Consider the following 19,052-nt stretch of genomic DNA (forward strand, 5'->3'; position numbering starts at 1 on the left):
GTGAGCAGTACAAGTGCTCATTCATGTGCCAGATATGACATCTTCTTAGATTTGACTCATTTCACTACTCCATCCTGCTAGCAATGGTCATTTTATTGAAGCGTTTGATGGTTTTGTGACTTTTCCTGAAAGATCCTCTTTTCCAGTGCATTCTTGGAAAGTTGACCAAAGGTATGTCCATACATGAACCGGTATCCTGTGCGATAGTGTAGAGTTAGGCATGCTTGAGTTTGATATTTTAAACACTTTTGTAACTTCTGAAAAATATCTTATCATAAGGCTTTGTAGTGCGAGGTGTGGTGCTAACTCTGACCTGGGATATGTCCTGTGAATGACGGCACCACACCCCGGTTTGAGGGATAGATTTTGGGCAATGGAGTTATTGTGCTGTCCTTTTGTCCTTTAGGGTCGCTTCGCTGCTGCTTCCCAAACTGGATCAATGCCTGGTTGGTCATGATGGGATAACCTTTGCCAACTAGGAAGCGAGATTAAACAATCTGTTATAGCAGGTTTAAGGACGAGTGCATCTTTCTGCAAACAATTTTTGAAGCTGATTTTGCAGTACCTGAGATAAAGTACTTGCGTGGGTCATCGTCATCCGGTGTTGTGGAGGATGGGGGCTTCAAGGGCTCGTAGGTGATTACTGTGTCAGAGATTGCCGTCAAAGGGGGTTTCGGTCTCTGGACCGAATCAAAACAGAGAACCATTAGAGCATGACTCAGAGATCAAACAAGCTCTATGATCCAAAATGATCAGACGCCAGCCCTGTTTCTAAGCCTTAACTGAAGGTTTTTAAAGCCAACACAGATTTTACATATAATACCAATACACATGGGTTTCATGTCAACCTCTTCATGTAAAATCAACATGAGGAACTTTGAATATTTGAGTGGAAATTTGTGCCTCAAGAAAACTGATTATACTGCTGCTAATTTCTATATTTCTAATTTCTATCTGTGATTGGTCCTTCTGGAAAGCTGACCAGCTCTACCTCTCAGTCTTTTTTTTATGGTGGATTAAATGACAGTGAACTGACACTGGAGTTTCACCATGGATAATTAAACAAGAGGTGCTCTGTCAACATATGTGTGTGTGTGGGCGAGTGATAGAGCCAGAACGTGTGTGTAGGTTACTTCACACTGGTGGTTGTTGACAACAGCTGGCAGGTCCGTTGATCGCCAGTGGGTCTTTGCACACCTGTCCTGGTAAAACTCAGACAGCACCTTACGGCATGTTTCAGTGTAGGTGCAAGCGAAGTAGTTCTGTCTTCTTGGAATCCAGCCTAAAACACCAACAAGCAACACTGAACTGTCGGTTCACCCAAATGTGGACTACTGTCCAGCCACAAAAAGATAGTTTAGGTTTTATTCGCTCAGGTTTTGAGATATCTGTCTCTGTGATGTCTCCACCCAAATACAATCCTGGTGCTAGCAGTGTTAAAACTCGTTCCAGAAACGGCGTCCCTGACACTCTGAATAATCCACAAAACACAGTGTGAACAGTTTTCAAAGTTTCCTTAGCATAAAGTATTTCCAGTGAGAACAGACCACAGGGAGATCTGAGGATTATCCAGAGGAACTACAATGTTTCTGCAATCTGAATATCTTCATATCGATATAAGAGAAAAATTCAAATCCTCTTTTAATCGGTGTTTCCATACCACAGCAAACACTGCTACAAATATGGCTGATCGGTGTGTGCTATCTTGATGTTCCACGTAACTGGTCACTTAATAATTTAGCAAGCACACACACAGATTATTCTCATATTCTCGTGGTCTCATGTTGTGCTGCTGTGAAAAGACACATTTAAAGGCCTTTTTCCAGATTTCAGTTATAACTGGCACACGCTGCTAAAAGTTATTTCCATCACAACGAGGTAATTAGGTGCTGGTAAATGTAAATGTTTTTATCAGTATTTGTCCCCAGAGTGAAATAATTTTCCATGAGGTGTTCAGTTACTTAGCTGACCCCCTGCCCTGCGGTGTGATGCCTACCTGTGTATCCCGGTATCGTCTTCTTCGAGTCAGTGTCAGGGATGCCTCTCAGTATCAGGTCAGACTCTGTGGGGGGGGCGTGACCCCTGCGGAGGACCAGGCGACTGGTGTGTTTCACCTCAGTGCTGGTCAGCAACTCGGCTGTCAGCTTGCTATAAGACTTCCCTACACCCCATCTCAGCTGTGGACAATGCCCTGTATACCTGAAAACAACAGGCAGCCTGGGTTAAATACAAACTCCAGCATCATTTCAGCTGGAAGCAATAAGATATAATGTAGTTAAATTTAATTAACAGTTTCAAGACCCAACTTCTGAAAAAAACAGTATGTTGAGAAGCTGTTGCTAACTAATTCTAACTAATTACATGAATGTGCTGACCAGCAGTGGGCAAAAACTTGACTGGTGTATCATTATTCTTAGCACTACACTGTCCTGTAAGTCTCTCTTAAATATTAGGGACAAATTACCAGCAGCTCATATAAAATCAGTCAAATAAACACATAACTAAAGTAATATGATTGTAATTTGAGTGTTTTGACAGGGTTGTCATTGTGTTATACTTGACATGTGAGCAGTGAGGAGCCCACGCCGACATTAAACCCTGTGCAGTCACGCCACATACATCATTTTATCTTCAATGCTGAGATTATGTGGTTGCTTCTTCTTACACGTGTCAAGAGGCTTGCACTTACCCCGGTATATAATGCGGCTCAGGTGTCAGCAGACCGTATTTCTCCATAGTGGTCCTGTGTAACGCTGCTGCAGGTCGCCTGAAGGGAGCACTGTTTACTGGTTGCTACAGAGAATCGAACGCAAACACGCCGATGGGGCTTAACGGCAGATGCCAGTCTGTGCTAGTCTCATGCACTTAAAGTGGTTGTACTCACACTGATCTATGCACAGTTTTTGTTGATTTGTTCCCTAAAGCATCTACTAATAAGGGTTTTCATTAAATAGCCTTAACAGAGAAGACGGACATGAGAATTATAAAGCAAACAAGAAGAGTTAGAAAAGGGGAGTGGGCGTTATTGTCTTCAGTGACTTTTTGATTTGATAGACAGGAATTCTTGACACTTGCTCAACAACGACCCCTAGCGACAGCATGGAGGGTTTGAAGAGGTTACAAGTTACAAGTTGTTGTTTACATGTTGTCAAGTAAAAATACAAATAAAAATAATTACGAACGAATACAAATATGAATAATTATAGATAAATAACTTAAGATAACTTAACCCCCCTTTTTTATCTTAATTAATAAAATGTTATTAGTAATTGCCAGATAACATGTAAGGAGCCATGTGTTAAAAAGTGTTACATCTTTTATATATATAGTGTTATAGTGTGTTATAGTGTTTCAAAGCCGTCTCCCCACTAGGAATAAAATTCCACTTTAGATTTATTCATTTATTTTATATTTTTATTTTTACCCTTAATTGTAGAATATACAGTAACATCCCCCAGATTAATCCCACAACCCCCCGCCCCCCCCAAAAAAACAAAAAACAAACAGCTAAATTGTAGCTATGTAGCACGGCATGTGTGTAATGTATTAAGGCGGAAAGAAGACAACAACAGATGCAGCTGTGGGCAGACTGTGCACTCACACTCACTCAGAGTGAACTGCTTTTGTTGTGTTTGCAGGTGAATGAGCCTGTGTGCTTGATCAGATGACCCTTTGCTGATCACCTGGATTCCCCAGGTGTTGATCAAATCAGCACACAGGAGTGTCCATTCTCCACATTCCTCTCAGATAAAACTTGCTGAAATGATGAAAGGATAATTCTAATAAAAAACTGTATTTGTACAGCACTTTTTTTTTTTTTTTACAGAAAATGGCAACAGAAATGGTGTTTCAGCTTCTTTCACAGTTCCCCTTTTCACACACACACACACACACACACACACACACACACACATACCATAATATTGTATATCCGCTGAGGAATTTGAACATATTATGTTACCACACTTAACTACTCACACTTGTGAATAAGTGGGTTATGTTAAAGCATGAGTTTTGTTTCCATCACAGTTGTAAAAGTCAGTCCTGACACTTGTTTTATCTTTGATGTGCTGTCAGCATTCCTTTACAGCACCTCTGTTTCTGAAACACACTCTGCAACTAAAGTTTCCTTCCAGGTACAGTGGAGTGTAAACACAGAGAATTTCCCATGCAGGGTGAATCTATGACCATGTCATGGCTTGTTCTCGTTCTTGTTTTGTCTTGAATTTCTTACAGGTGTGAGGGCAAATCCAACATTTCAAATAACACTGCAGATGAGTCACTCTTTTCCCAGGACTCAGTGACAAGCAGGAGCAGGTATGAGCATGCAGCCCGCCGCTGTGACAGGACAGATGCTGTGGATGGGCGTGGTGAAGCAACAGAGGTGGATCAGAGGGGATGTTTTGAATTCTACATCGCCAGTTCACCTCAGCTAATGACTGCGTGGGCTGACTTTTCTGCTGTTCATTTTCTTGTCGCAGTTCAGAAACAGAAGTGGCGTGAGGGGACAGAGGGGGAACGTTTGGAGATGAATCTATACAGGAGCTTTGGAAACCTCATGGAGGCTTGGGTATCTGAAGGAGGCCAGTCTTCGGACTCAGAGTGGCCGGGAAATAATGATGAGGACTCTCCTACACCTCCGTCTGACATGGGGACAAACCTGCGCTCAGAATCGGTGGACTCTGGAGTGGAGACAGCCAGCTCTGAGACGTCCTTTCCTGCTAACGCAGAAATAGAAGCATTTATACCAGAGACAGAAGGACTCTCTCCAGCTTCAACATCACAGTCTCCTGTCCTCTGCTCTCCTCCACCTTCCTCATCCTCCTCCTCCTCCTCACCGCGACTCTGTCCCAGCAGGGCTCAGGAGGGCTCCGTGGCCTTGCACCAAAAGCTGGAGCAAGCACTACAGAGGACTGACTCCAAACATCGAAAAGCGGAGCCCTTCACGGTTGATGAGGTGCTCAGGCGACGACCTCGATCATCTTTCCTACCCAAAAGGCACACATCTGAGCTAGTGAGAGGTCAAAGGTTGGAGAGTTTTGGCCTCAGGAGGACGGTCAACCCATTAGTGCCCGCAAGGCAGACATGCAGACGACCGCTGTCTATGAACTGTGACAGGCATCCAGCTCAGGCAAGATTAGAGGTGAGATACTGTTTAAGTCACAAACCAAACTGTGTTCAAATATAGTTTTTGGAAAAACAGAAGAGATACAAACATTTCCATAGTCTGTCTGATTTCTGTTTGGGCTAATGTGGGATCAGTTTCACGATTACATTAGTTTCACAAGTAACAAGTGTGGTCTTGCACAACGCACTCCTGTAAATGTAAATGGAAAGCCTGAAAGAAAGTCCCAGAGGTGTGACAAGGCTTTAACAAGGCTTTAACCTACTAAGGTCTACTTTGACCTTAGTTAAAGGGTTGCAACACACCAGATTGCTCTCGAATGTAAAGTAGGACAGGCATGTCATTACTCATACAGGATCTCTTTCATGCTCGCAGCCCGTCACAGTCTGTGGTGCGAGGGATCATAAACCTGTCTGTCCAGGTGACTTTAAGCCCGCAGGCATGAGAGGAATGGACGGAGACATGTGGAGATAGTGCAGCAGTCTGTCGGGTTTTAGTTAAATATGACAGAAATGTTGTTAACCAGATTGGAAAAAAAGAACCTTGATTTGAACTTTGATTGTGACCAACAATGTGAAAGAACCTTGGAGTTATTCTTCTTCACATTTGCCATGAGTTAGGGCACTCAGTGTAAAATTCAGGTTGTGCTGGCAGCATATGAATGCATTGAAACAACAGGATTAATTGTACCAGTTGATGTTTAATTTACTTTATGGTGTTTTTTTTAGTCTTTGGGTGTGTGCACCCTTTGTTCATTTATTTGAATGAGAGGCAGTTTTAAAGTCTTTGAGAAATGCAATACTGAGAGGCCATATAATGCCAGGTCGACACAATTACTCAGTTATGTACTTTGTGTAATTACATATAATTATACTTTCATTATCCTGTTCAAAAACTCAGGCGATGTATGTCAACATGCATTCATAGAAACTGAGAAGCAACCAGTCAGTCAAACAAAACTCCCACACAATATTCATTCTCAGTATAATTCTGATGGAGGCAAAATCACATAAATTTAAAGACAGGTCAGCCATTTTTCTCTCTATTTTGTAGACAGAATGTTTAATAGGAAAAGCATAAGGAGATGAACTGACATTGAAAATAATCTTTATTTTTCTCAATTCTATTCATTAATAAGCCTGAGAGTCTACAGCCGGGGTGTACTGAGGCACACAATGGTAAGATGCTGATGTAATAGCAGTTATAAAAATCTTTACTATGTTAACAGTCTTAGTTTAGTGTGTTAGCATGCTAACACACACAAAATACAGCTGAGGCTGATGGGAATGTCATTAGTTTTGCAGGTATTTGACAAAAAACATTTTGATCTGGTTGCAGAGGATCATAATGGTGATTACAGTTCACCCTGACAGACACGTGAATATCTGTTACCAAATTTCACTGCAATCCATCCAATAATTGTAAAAAATTGAACTCCAAGCCACAACGTCAACGTCAACCTGTTGGTGGTGCAAGAGGAAAGTCAGGGCATCACCAAAGTCAGCAGGATTCTTGATGTGGGCACCATGAATGTGTGCACATGTCAACATGTCAGTCCATCTGGTAGATGTTGAGATACTGAAGTCTGAACCCAAGTGGTGGATTGACGGACACCACTATCTACAGAGCCATGCAACTGGCATGGCTACAAACTGCAACAGCATATTGTCACCTATCATTTGTTTGTGCTGTGGATTTTTGCAGAATTTCTCAAACAGTGAATAAAACTTTCAAGTTGATTAAATTGTATTTTTATTAGATCCTACATGGTAACACTTTTTCATGCTCAATGATCTGTGCAGGAGCTTGGTGAGGGGGAAGGAAAAGGACTGAGTCCTGGGCTCAGCTACTTGGAGCAGGTGTGCCAAATGTTAGAAGATACTGCCAGACAACAGATTCACAGCCGAGCGTTACAGATGGAGATGAAAGCCCTGCGGCAGCATCAACACTTAGAGGTGAGCCAGGGGAAGACATTCCTGTATCGCATCTTTGCAAAGGCTATTATGAAGTTGTCACAGTTTCCCCACCTCACTGTGTTTATAAATGTGACATGAGTTCATCAAGCTGTGATGACAGCATGTCTTCTTGCAGCTCGAGGGTTAATGTAAATTAACCCATCACTTGGCTGTCTTTCAGGCTTTCAACACCCATCACAGTGGCTCTAAAGCTGCTGAGGAGGACCTCTCTTCCAGTCGAAGTTTTGAAAGTACAGAATTTTCCACGTTCAATTCCAGTGAACCCCCGCGTCGGAAAGATTACGGACATTTCCGGCAGAGATCAGCTTCAGACACAGCTATTGCAACGCTGCATTTAAGTGAGTGTTATTCCACCTGTTTCTTTCCATTTTTACCTTTTGTGTTGATGTGTTCAATATATGCCATCTATTTGTTTACCATGGAAGTGAATCCCTAGTCTTAGAAATAATCAGCTGTGTTTGTATTGTATGTGTGCTTGGTGCAGGAATGTTGAATGCAGACTGCAGAGGGCAGCATCTGAATACAGAAGACCTGCTGGAGAATGAAGAGGAAGAGGCAGAGGAGAATGAAGTGCAGGTACTGACACTCAAACACAGCACATAATCTGTACCCATGCAAGAAACACAATCAAAATACCTGCTAAAGAATATATTATATAATTTTTATTGTGTCATTCTGGTCTGCAAATGTTTTGTGTCTTTTCAGCAGTCTAAAAAAGAGGAGACTAATAAATCCAACAAGAACTGGAAGTTTAAAATTGGGTCTTTGAGAAGAGAAGAGCCTGCTGAGAGAGAAGTAAAGAGGTGAGAGATTATATCTATGACTATGACTTCTAAGGGGACAGTACTATTAATCTCATATGATGCATGACGCTCTGAGGGAATGTGGATGTGCAACCAGCCACAGGGATCCAGCGTTTCAGAGCTAATGCACAGTGGATGTCGAGATGCTTTGTTTGCTTTTTGGACTTCATTTTCAGTCTGTGCCTCTGTTCGTCTGGAACATCTTGTCCCTTTTTTTCTCATGAACCTTAGCTTACATACAGCTTCCAGCTTTCTGCAACCGCTTGCTTCAGCTCCGTTTCATGAATTTTTCATCTATACAGCCAACAGATGCAGTCATCTGAGAAGAACTCAGCCCGGCGACGGTTGAGCCAGTTGTTCAGGAGGAACAGGAGGAAAACTGCCCGTAGAAATGATGATGAATGATGGTTTCAGTTGAAGAGAAGAAACCTTTCCATTAAAAGCCTGAACGCTGTCCCTGCTTCAAAACTGACTTCCTACTCAGCCCATGTAATGGAGCAATCTGCAATGTTTATTTATTGCCTGCTACACTTGCCAGTATTAATTATTTTGATAAATAATAGGGTTTTCTATGAAACTGTGATGGGGGATTAAATTCCTCATCACACCACAAAGCCTGATTTTATGCACTCAAACTTGTATCCAACATTTTTCCCCATTGAAGCTGCAAATTGTAAAGAACACTAGTGTGCACTCTACAGTACATAACATTGTAAATGTCAAGCAATATAATGTAAATCTAACTATCTGACTGAAACTTTTATTCGTTTTGTTTTGGTGTACTTCTGCAACATGAGAGTAACCTGCTTCAGCACCCAAATACTGCATGTCCGCATATGGAGCAACAATCTGATATGACTGCTAAATACCAAAATATATCACAGAATGAAATATGACTTAATTGGGGCGGCACTAATGATTATGTTGATTATTTTTCAATCAATCTGATTAACATGTCCCAAATATAATCACGTAACAATGATATAAAAGCGGTTTTAATCCTCACATTTGAGAAATTGGATCCAGTGAACCTTGTGTACTTTTGCTTGACAAATGGCTCAAACAATTCATTACTTGTCAAAGTTCCTGATGTTAAATTTTAGGTTGATTCGCTAATGGATGAATAAACTAATTGCTTCAGATTTGGAGTAAATTAATGGATAAATTAACGGGTCAAACTGAATCTTTCAGAAATGGGGTTTCTGCATGAGTTAAAGGTATTTGTAAGGGCTAAATATATCTTAAAAATGACCTAAAGTGCAAAAGGCCACCTTTACTTTGTGCAGAAAATTACCTTGACATTTGAAGCATCAAAGACATTTCAGAATTAACTGTAAAAAACAATTTGAGAATTAAGTCATGGCCACTATATCTGTACATTTGAAGGGACTTTTCAAAACCATTTAAACACCCTTAAACTGTGCAGAAAACCCATTCAAAAATACCTCAATATCACAATAACAACAATATAACAATATTATAGCAACAATAATGTCTTGCAATCTATTAATCAGTCCATTAACTATCCTCTAAAATCTACATCAGTGTTTAAGGCAAAACATGAAGGACCCAGTTTCAGCCACAATTCTGCAGCTAGGTCCTTACTGCAGCTTGACAGATAACAAGTGCAGGCCACACAGAGTCACTTTTATCATTTATTTAATCTTTATTCACCTAGGTTGGGGGGATAGACCTCCCCTGGCATTCCCATGTAAAGAGATGTCAATGACAAACACGTCCAACCAAACAAGAGAGGGTGAATAGGATTCCAGTCCATACATAAAATACATTTATTTACTATTTATTGAACCACCAGCATCCATAAGTCCCACACAGCATCCATCTGTGCTATTAAATATATAGAGATAACATCTGTGGAGGGATTTATTTACTGTATGTGTGTGAGGGGGGGGGGGGGTTGGCAGAGAGGGGAGAGCTTATAGACGAAAAGAGTGGTGGCGGGCAGGGCGGCAGAGTCCAGTCATGCCTGCAGTGTCCCCCCTTGTCTACATGATGCCACAGGAGGACAAGGGGTTGGCGATCTGGCAGGTGCAGGCTGACTGGCAGTATTGGCGCACAGTCTGGTAGCAGCTGCGGTCGGCATCCCCGCCCCACTGCACGGGCCCGTTGGGGTCAGAGGGCAAGCGGCTCAGGATGCTGGTGTTGATGGCCAGAGCAGCCAGGCCATAGTCAGTGAACAGCACTGTCTCGCGCCGGCACGTGGGGCAGGAGATGAACTTGTATTTGGGACAGGACTCGTAGAGGATCTGCAGGCACTCCTCACACACTGAGTGCAGGCAGGAGAGGATGCGCGGGCGCTTGCCGGCGAAGTTGTAGGTGTGACCGCAGGTGGGGCAGTCCAGGGGCTCGCACGGCATGACGGGCCCCGAGGAGGAGGAGGAAGAAGTGGAGGAGGAGGTGGAGGAGGAGCGCAGCACGTACTGGTTGACTATGACGTCTTCCATCTTGTAGTGGAACTGGTGGTAGCAGATTTCGTTGGCACTGGTTTTGCGCTGCGCCAGGAAGCTCTGCTCCCTGCGCGTCACGGGGGCCGCTGGGGACACCATAGGCCGGGGGGAGCCAGCGATGTCCAGGGCCAGGTCGCTGCAGGCCTGGTTGACGATGATTTCGCCTTCACCTCCGCCGTCCCACGCCACTCTGGGGGGCGGGGCATAGCGCGGCTGGGTGACAGGCACAGGGCACTCTCTGGGGAACTTCTCCGACTGGATGATCTTGACGGTGTCCATGGGGATGGTGACGGGCTGACGCCTGAGGCAGGACATTCGCACGTTTTTGGAGGTGGAGGAGGGAGGGGCTGTGGCTCTTATCAGCGCTGGACACCCCTGCCTGGTTCTGGACAAGGGGAAAAGAATTGGGCTCTTTCTCTCAAGTCAGCCATTCGAGGGAACATGGGGACGGATAGTTGCCTCCATGTTTCCCTCAGAGATCCCACTGTGAGCCTGAGTCTTTATGAAGGGAAGACAGATCGAGGAGCTCTGCCAGAGCACCGCAATCTGCAGATCTGATATGTACAGATGATTTAACAGTCCAGCTTACAGTATCTGACCAGTGTTGACTTTTTAAAGGTAGCTTTTTTTGTTGTTTTAAGTCACATATGCTGATGTTCCTGTGCTCTCTCTGATGGCTATTAGCAGAATAGTCACGCACAAGGACAGTTAGTACTTTAGCACAAAGATATGTTCTCACTCAGTGATAACACCAATAAATAATCTCATATGCACACAGATGCTCACATATATACATACAGTACAGGTTGGTGGATATCTGCATTCACAGAGTTGGGGGGTGGGGGTGGGGATTGAGTTCAGGCAGTTCAGAAAGGTCTTGGTATTGTTTTTAACTATATCCTGTGGCCTGCCAAGGAAACGTTTGCCTTCTCAAACTAGCCCTTAGATGTGTTTCTCGCCCAAACGCCCGCTTAACTTCCTGTTTTTGGCCACAGGTTTGTCGCGCACCGACTTGAGTGCGTGAGAAAAAAAAGAATAACCTCCAGTCTTTGTCTCCGCTCTTAGCCCACTTTGGTCAGGCGACCCTGTGTGACCCTCTCGGTGGCTTGTTGATAAGGAAGAGGGAGGAGGTCTCTTATAGGGAGGTGTCCAATAATGCTCCGTTGGAATGACTCCTTCAAGCTCCAAGGCTCCTGAATTCCTCAGAGGTGGGAGTGAAGTTTTTTATTTGGGACTTTCGGACAGTCCTGCCAACTGAGCAGAAGATGTGATAACAGTCTGAAGAATGCCTCTGTGCTTGTCTCCCTCTTCCAGTGTCTCAGACTCCTAACATGTCCTCAGGATTCCTTTACCTGTGAAAACAGAGAAGAGATTTATAAAACACATGAGTTTTTGCTCTGATAAACACATTGTTTGCAAGATTTAATGAGCTTTAATGACATGTAATAGGAACAGCTGAACAGCAGCAGAATGAACGGAACATGTTTTTTGTTTCACAGAAAGACTTTTAAGTTCGCTTACATCTTTGAAATGTTATAATTCTGTGTATGAATCAGCTGCAAAACCTGCCATAGCTGTATGAAGATCAGTTTTTATCTGGTGGCGGCTGCCAGGGTGGCTCACGTGGAGAAAGAAAACCTTTTGTCCCATTTCCTTTTTCATCTTGGCCTCGGCCCAGGTGTGCCTCTTTAAAGACGGAGATAATTATCATGTTGCCACATGCTCCGGGGCACGGCAGAGCACAGAGAGTACGTCTGGCTTCTGACTAAACGCGATCAGTCGGAAGATGATGTTGATACGTGGTGTACTTTAGCGTAAGAATTAGAAGCCCAGCATACCAACTGCATGTCTGAAGCCTGTGGTGAGGGTGAGTCAGATCATTTACTTAATAAGTGGTGTTAATGAAATTATAGGTTTCAGTGTTGAGGTCACAGCTGGTGATGGTGTTGTGCCAGACTTCATTATATTCAGAGGTGTTTCTAATATTAGAAATACCTATTAGTATAATATAGTCCAGTACACCACCTATAACTGTGACCTCAATCATAAACATATAATCTAATTCACACATGTCCAACAATGCAACCAAAGCCGAACATTATTGACACACATGCTATACATCAAAATTTTGACTCTAACCCCTACACCTCCCACCAGCACACAGGTAATTGTCATCAGACCCCAGAAACCATTCATCTCAACAGTTTTCATCTATTAAAGATAACAAAATATGTTTGTTCATTTAGAAACTTTTGAAAACCTTCAAGAATTCATAATGTGTTTCTCTATCAGTTATAGAAGGCAAAGTGTGCTGTAAGCTGCATCCAAACAGTAAATGTAAGCTGCCACACTGTCTGGTCTGAGCAGGTGATTGTGACACAGGTTGTGGTTCTGTTCTTGCCACACTTCCTGCTTCCTATCAGCATCATGTTGTGAGTTGCGTCAGTTAGACTCGAACATGTGTGGGAACAGGTTACAACCCCCCCCCCCCCACCGAGGGTTTGTGTCATACTGTGTGTGGGTATGTGAAAAAGAACAAGTGCACGGATGAAAATTTTTAGTTTGACCAAAACAATAGCTGCCAAACAGCAGAGGCGGGAGGATGACACATCTTTCATTCTTTGCACGGCTGTCAACAGCGATGATTCATTAGAGGGAAGAAAAAAAGCTGAGCAGAGGAGGTGACCTACATGGCGAGGAAGAGAGAGAGAGAGAGAGCGAGGAGAGGGAGAGCAGCTCTGGTTCTGGTTTCTATTTATGGTTTGTTTATCTGTGTACCTCTCAGTGGTTTCCTGCCCCCAACCCCGGCTGAAGATTCACACCGAATGAGAGAGATGTACCTAACTGGCGGAAGTGCTTTAGCCCATAAATTTCACGTGATGCAGCGAGCCATATTGGGTAAACAGGCACACGCTTGTTTCTCCCCTTTATCCTTTCTCAATGAATCTGTTGACATGTTTGTACACCCCACACTCAAACACACAGAGCTGTTAGCCAGAATCACTCACGATCTCACCAAATGTCTCCAGCACTGCAGTGCTGCAACACATTCCCAAAATAGTTTCTGCTTCCTTCTCATCCTCTCGCTGATGCAGCATGCATTAATGCATGTTTGATAAACATAGTGATATACTTAGGGGTCCTTTCTTGCTGCTTTTAGAAGATATTTATGCGAATTTTTCCAGAACTAATCATCATAAAATTGTCTATGAAGGCAAGAAGTAAAATTGTACAAAATCACTAACCAGCTAAGATCAGGAAAAGACAACCATTTTCCTTCATTACAATAATACGAAGACCAAAATCCCAAAACACTGAATGATAGACACATGGTCAGATTCTAAGTCAGGTTTACTTATTTTATGATCAGATATTTACTGTTTAAATCATAATTTGTTTCTTTTAGACTGTTTTATTTAGGCAAATTCTGCTTGTGTTACGACAACATTGAACAAGTGAAGATTTTGACGTCTTTTGTTAAACAAAAAAACACATTTGCATTCACCAAAATAAGGTATCAAACATTTAATATTTTTCTATTAGTGACTGAACTAAGAAATATTACCAGAAGCATCAAACAATTCCTACATGATGCTACAGTATATTGTTATGTCTCAGCTCTATACATGGTTGATTAAGTGCAAGAATACAAGTTTAGGGTTGAATTTTGAATTTAGCTCAAAATATAGCATGTATAACATGAAGCTGCAGTATAGATTAGCCAGAGATATGTTTGAGGTAAGAAACAGTATCAACATTCAAATCAACTGCAGAGAACAATAAAAAAAATAAATATTAAAGGATCTAAACGTCTGCTTATTTTAAAATACTTAAGTAAATAATTGAAAAGATGATGTCTTTCAACTGTCAAATAGCGATATTGGTATTAGCCTCAAAAATCCAGTATCAGTTGAACTATGGTTTGAAATAATCAGCTTCATCTTTCACAGGTACTGTATACGTCTGGACTCATTACGTGGATATAAACAGCTTGTGGAAACATGTCTGCTTGGTGGTGGCAGGGGTCGAGTTGATAAAGCATCCAGGCTGCATGAGGAGCCTTTGAGCCCGGGGGAGATGAAGCAGCTAAAATTACCCTCTAATTTGGTGACAGTGCTATGAAAAGGGCTGATAACTGATGCAGGCAGCCTGCTGATGGGCCAGCTTTGGCGCAGCCTCCTCCTAATCGACAGAGCCCTCTCCAGTTATGTAAGGAGCTCATCTCCGACCCAGCCACCATATTAACACAGTGCTGCAGCTCTCCCACAGTCTTGACATTGAGTGTGTGTGTGTGTGTGTGTGTGTGTGTGTGTGTATGTGTATGTGTGTGTGTGTGTGCACAGCTCTGGATCCTCTCCCTGCAGAGGAATTATTACACTAATGAAATCATGGCAGGCATTTGACCTCGTCATCACAAGCAAGAGGAGGAAGAGGAGAGCTGACCACAGAGATGTCAGAGGAGTCTGTCTCAGCAGCACATTCCTTATAGCATTAACCACATACAGAGCCGAATACACGTAAAGTCACACACACACATACCCTAGAACATTCTTACCCTCAGACAACTCCCCATCACGTACGCGGCACCACCCTTTACATTCCAGTGGACACACAAACAAACAGATAACAGATACGAGCCACTGAAGGGAATATTTTTAAATGAGCATATCACACTAGATTTATCTCTGACTGATAAACTGACACTAAACTGACACTAACACACACCTGAAGAGAGAGAAAACACACACACGCCTAGAACATTCCTCTCCTCTCAGACTCCCACTATGTTGCCTCATCACTCTCTCTCGCTCTCTCTCTCTCACACACACACACACCGACAGCTCAGGTCCTCATGATAAAACAGGATTGATTCCACCTGTGCAGATCGGAGAGCAGGAGAAGGGCACCGTGTTCTGAATGAGTCATAGAGACCCTGCATCAGTCTGTCTCCCTGCCTGTCTCTCTCTCTCTTTTCTCTCAATGAACATCTGTCTATCTATCAGCCTCTCCCACCTGCTGTCCATTCATCCATCCATCCATCCATCCATTCATCCATCCATCCATCCATCCATCCATCCATCTAACGTGAGCAGTCTGTTGACGTGGACAGAACAGACGTTCCAGGTCTTTGTGCCCCTACACCACATACCAGCAGTATGTCAGGTATGCCAGCTATGTTGAGATGAGTATCCACATTCATGCCTCGGCTGGTAAAAAACATCGCCACATCTCTCCTCGGACCAGTGTGGGATATTATGCTGTTATTTTGATTGCATAACATGTTACGACCTTAGCGTGATCTGAGGACAAATCCCCAGATTTAGTGTATGTTTGCTGGCTGCAGCTTCTCTCTGGAAATGTTGTGGGGATTAAGGGAAATATTGTGAATGATTTATATACAGGAGGACTTGCTTCTGTGGCATATTTTACAATTTGACAAGTACGTTAAGTGTCGTACTGCATAAATGCTGATGGCAGATGCAGCTCAGTGTGATGTTTTTATGTCCCTGTAGTTTGTTTTAGCCATAATATATAAAACTTTAAATGCCAAGATTAGTTTTTAAATTTCATTCCTTTCTCAATGGGCTTTTGTTCATTTTTCATTTCATTATGATCATTTTCTGAATTAAGGAATTTATTTCACTCACATATAGCGCACAGTAGGTTGATGTCAGGCTAATGTAATTTAAATACCAAGATTTTAATACAAAACTTTAATATTTCTCCCAGGATTTAGATTTAGATGGAAAGTTTGGATGTAATTCTTGTCTTGCAGTCAGTTCAACAAGCTGTGATTGCATGCAATTATTCCACAGGTCACTGTATGACGGGAGTCTGATGTTTGTGTTTTTGCATGGGCAGAAAGTGCTTACTGGGTATGTGGGGAGATGTTGTTTTTAATAATTCAGCCCGCTGTCATTCATGGCAGACATCGGCCATTTTGCCTCGCAATTCATTACAGCCAAGTGCTCTTTGTTCTCGTCTATGTAGCTCCCACGGCAACATGGTAGAGCTGCACACAGGCAGAAAAATAAGAGCCATAACCACCACCATCTCTCTGCTTGACACAGACCTCATCGAAGATTTATGAGGGAAAGATTCAGCAAATGTCCAGCTCTTCAATAACAGCAGTGCCTTGATTGATAAAGGCGATTGATTTTTCTTTTAAGGAGCCCATGTCAGCACAGGGTTAAGGTTGACGGCACTGTTGATGTCGTGTGAGCAGAGACTCAGTAGGGACTGCGAGATAGAGGTGAGGTGGCCAAAATATTTGGACCGTATGCGATGGAGCAGCTTTAGCATGTGGGAGGGGTGTGCGTTCAGGAGCAGTTATGCAATCGCAGCATGGTGTACCCAGCACTCTCACTGCAGCGCCAATGTATGGCCAATATGGAGATGCCTTAGCGCTGCTGACAGCTACAGAACAGGCCGTTCTGCCCTGTCCCTATCAACCCCCACCCCTCTCCTCCTGCCCCCACTGTCTGTCTGTCTATCTGTCTGTGCAGAGGTCTGTGAACAGTCATAACCACTGGAGACATGACACTCCAGAGATACCATCTACACCCAAACTCACACATCATCACGTTCCTTGACATTGATTCTAATCATTGTTCGTGGCCGATGCAGATAAGTAGGTGTGCAGTGTTATGCTCTTTGCATGTATGCGTGTCTCCATTCATGCATCTGTGTGTGTGTGTGTGTGTGTTTGTGTTTGTGTCTGTGTCTGCAAAATGAACGTCCATGATGCAACAACCATGTAAACCCCAGCTTAACGTAGCAAAGCAAACAACAAAGGCCACCTCTGTCTAATTCCTGCGCAGAGAGATAAAAAGGAGACAGCATGAAACTCACTCATAAAGGAGCCACACCTCACATATTTGAAGCATGCAGGAACGAACTGTGAAGATCAACCCACAGAAAAGCCACAGTCTATTCTCCATCAAACCCATGCAAAGCCCTTTCTCATCCTCACCTGTCTGCCTACGCACTTGTCTTGTTCTAGTCCTTTCTCGCCTCCTCGCTCCCGTTCCAGTTGTTGCTGTCGACGTTGCTGATGCTGCTCTGCGAGGATAAAACCAAGCCGCTCAGTCTCTTTGTTCAGCGGATGTCTCACCAGAGGGCGGATGCTCTCTCCTGTCCATTCGATTCTAGCAGGATGAACGACAAGCAGCAGCAGCAGCGGGGGGGAGGAAACATGGAGGAGATGTAAGATGGAGGAAGCTGTTACAAGGTGGATGCGTCATGTCTCAGGCTGCTTGCGTCGAGCTCTGCATCCCTCGTTCCTCTCCTCCTCTCCTCTGGCACCTTTGTCCTTCACTCTCCCACCCCTGCTCCTTCTCCTCCGAACTGTGCCTCTCCTTCTGGCCTCTCTTTCTCCATCCCTCTACCTAAGCCTCTCAAATTATTCAGCTTATTCGGGGCAGTGACCTGAGCGTCTGCGCTGTTTCTCAGCACGTGCGTCCCTTTCCCTTCTTTTCCTTTCTTTCGTCTGTTTTTTTCAGGTAAAACCTCTGTCCTCCCTCTTTCCCTCTCCTCTGCTGTTATCTCTCCTCTTGTCTCAGCTGCCGTTCATTACTCCTCTTTCTCCTTCTCCGTCTGCTCCACTTAGTGCACCTCACAGTCACACATGCGCAGTGTTTTCACACATACATGCACACTCACACTCTCCCTCTGTGCCTCTGGCTTCCTCCTTATGCATGTGGCTTGTTTTGCCTGCCCACCCCCCCATCTATCTCTCTATCTCGCTTTCTCTCTCTCTCTCTCTCTCTCTCTCGCACACACACACTCCCTCTCTTTCTCCCTTGTTGCTCTCTCTCGCTGCAGCACACACTGCAGTGCCTCTGCAGGCAGGATCACGTTTTCTAGTTGCCAGAGAAAATATTTCAGCCAATGAGGAACGTTAACAATGTTACCCACCCTCCCCAACCCCCGTCTGCACACACGTATCCATACACACACATAAACACAGATGCACATTTCTGCACAAATATGCACACACCCGTCTGAGATGTGAAGGCTTTGCACCGACAGTCATGAATCATATTTTATATACAATATCAATACACTCATACGTATGGTTAAGTATGCCAGCTCGCCAAACAGGAAGCTGGTGCAAACAGATCTCATCTAGGCAGTGCAGTATCTGAGAAGGCAAAACAAAGCATAAATTCACTCACAAATTAACTCACATCAGGGTGCTGACTGGAAGCTTTGGAAAAACATGTCCATCATATTCAAAACTGACAACATGCATCTTATTCATGGTTGCAGAAATAAGATTCCTACAAGCAGAGCCTCAAAGCAAAACATGGCAAAGAGGTGCCATTTGTATTCACTCCTCCTTGAGACTTTGAAACCTTTGAAACTGCTGAGTTTCTGTAAAATTCACCCAGAAACTTTAAGGCAGCATCCTAAGCTCCCACCACAGAGCTGCACATCCAGTGATGTTGCATAACAAGGATTTTAATACATTTTGTATCTGCACAAGCCTTCATGCTGACCAATAAATAATCCTGAGATCAAAGTGGGGGAAAAAAAAAGATGATTTGATCTTTCAATCACCTTAAGAGGGTTATGCTTACATAATATGGGCATCAAATCCATAATGTAATGAGAGGAAATGGAGCAGTAAGTCATATAATGGAACAAATATCTAAAATTACTTTTAGCAGTAAGTACT

The 19,052-nt window shown here is 43.4% G+C and overlaps 3 protein-coding genes across 5 annotated transcripts; 1 reads left to right on the top strand and 2 right to left on the bottom strand.

Annotated features, from left to right (window-relative positions):
• Nucleotides 1–92: 92 nt before the first annotated feature.
• Nucleotides 93–2,736, bottom strand: fam166b (family with sequence similarity 166 member B). Its single transcript, XM_041960688.1, has 6 exons — nt 2,690–2,736; nt 1,997–2,199; nt 1,134–1,282; nt 566–680; nt 314–484; nt 93–196 (listed from the first exon to the last, which is right to left on the bottom strand). Exons 1-6 carry the CDS (start codon nt 2,734–2,736, stop codon nt 93–95), a joined length of 789 nt encoding a protein of 262 aa, XP_041816622.1.
• Nucleotides 2,737–4,413: 1,677 nt separating this feature from the next.
• si:dkey-106l3.7 lies at nt 4,414–9,046 on the top strand. 2 transcript variants are annotated; one of them, XM_041959704.1, is made up of 6 exons: nt 4,414–5,143; nt 6,928–7,080; nt 7,262–7,439; nt 7,586–7,677; nt 7,810–7,904; nt 8,207–9,046. In XM_041959704.1, the coding sequence occupies exons 1-6, from the start codon at nt 4,436–4,438 to the stop codon at nt 8,307–8,309; spliced, it is 1,329 nt and encodes a 442-aa protein (XP_041815638.1). In that variant the 5' UTR covers nt 4,414–4,435; the 3' UTR covers nt 8,310–9,046. The 2 variants fall into 2 exon arrangements, with proteins under 2 accessions (XP_041815638.1, XP_041815636.1); XM_041959702.1 differs by having other exon boundaries at nt 4,415–5,143; nt 7,807–7,904.
• A 754-nt stretch (nt 9,047–9,800) lies between these two features.
• On the bottom strand, nt 9,801–18,188 carry rnf208 (ring finger protein 208). Of its 2 annotated transcripts, none has more exons than XM_041959706.1 (2): nt 17,362–18,188; nt 9,801–11,724 (listed from the first exon to the last, which is right to left on the bottom strand). In XM_041959706.1, exon 2 carries the CDS (start codon nt 10,685–10,687, stop codon nt 9,911–9,913), a length of 777 nt encoding a protein of 258 aa, XP_041815640.1. In that variant the 5' UTR covers nt 10,688–11,724; nt 17,362–18,188; the 3' UTR covers nt 9,801–9,910. The 2 variants fall into 2 exon arrangements, with proteins under 2 accessions (XP_041815640.1, XP_041815639.1); XM_041959705.1 differs by having other exon boundaries at nt 17,346–18,188.
• Between the last annotated feature and the right edge of the window lie 864 nt (nt 18,189–19,052).

The sequence above is a fragment of the Chelmon rostratus genome, chromosome 19 (assembly GCF_017976325.1).
Source record: "Chelmon rostratus isolate fCheRos1 chromosome 19, fCheRos1.pri, whole genome shotgun sequence".
In the NCBI taxonomy this organism is placed as follows: Eukaryota; Metazoa; Chordata; class Actinopteri; order Chaetodontiformes; family Chaetodontidae; genus Chelmon; species Chelmon rostratus.

Coding starts and splice junctions, on each gene's coding strand:
- rnf208 (XM_041959706.1), bottom strand. CDS start 10,687: ATGTCCTGCCTCAGGCGTCAGCCCGTCACCATCCCCATGGACACCGTC.
- fam166b (XM_041960688.1), bottom strand. CDS start 2,736: ATGGAGAAATACGGTCTGCTGACACCTGAGCCGCATTATATACCGGG. Junction 2,200..2,689: donor GAGCCGCATTATATACCGGG/GTAAGTGCAAGC, acceptor TGTTGTTTTCAG/GTATACAGGGCATTGTCCAC. Junction 681..1,133: donor TCAACAACCACCAGTGTGAA/GTAACCTACACA, acceptor GATTCGGTCCAG/AGACCGAAACCCCCTTTGAC.
- si:dkey-106l3.7 (XM_041959702.1), top strand. CDS start 4,436: ATGACTGCGTGGGCTGACTTTTCTGCTGTTCATTTTCTTGTCGCAGTT. Junction 7,081..7,261: donor GGCAGCATCAACACTTAGAG/GTGAGCCAGGGG, acceptor GCTGTCTTTCAG/GCTTTCAACACCCATCACAG. Junction 7,678..7,806: donor CAGAGGAGAATGAAGTGCAG/GTACTGACACTC, acceptor GTGTCTTTTCAG/CAGTCTAAAAAAGAGGAGAC.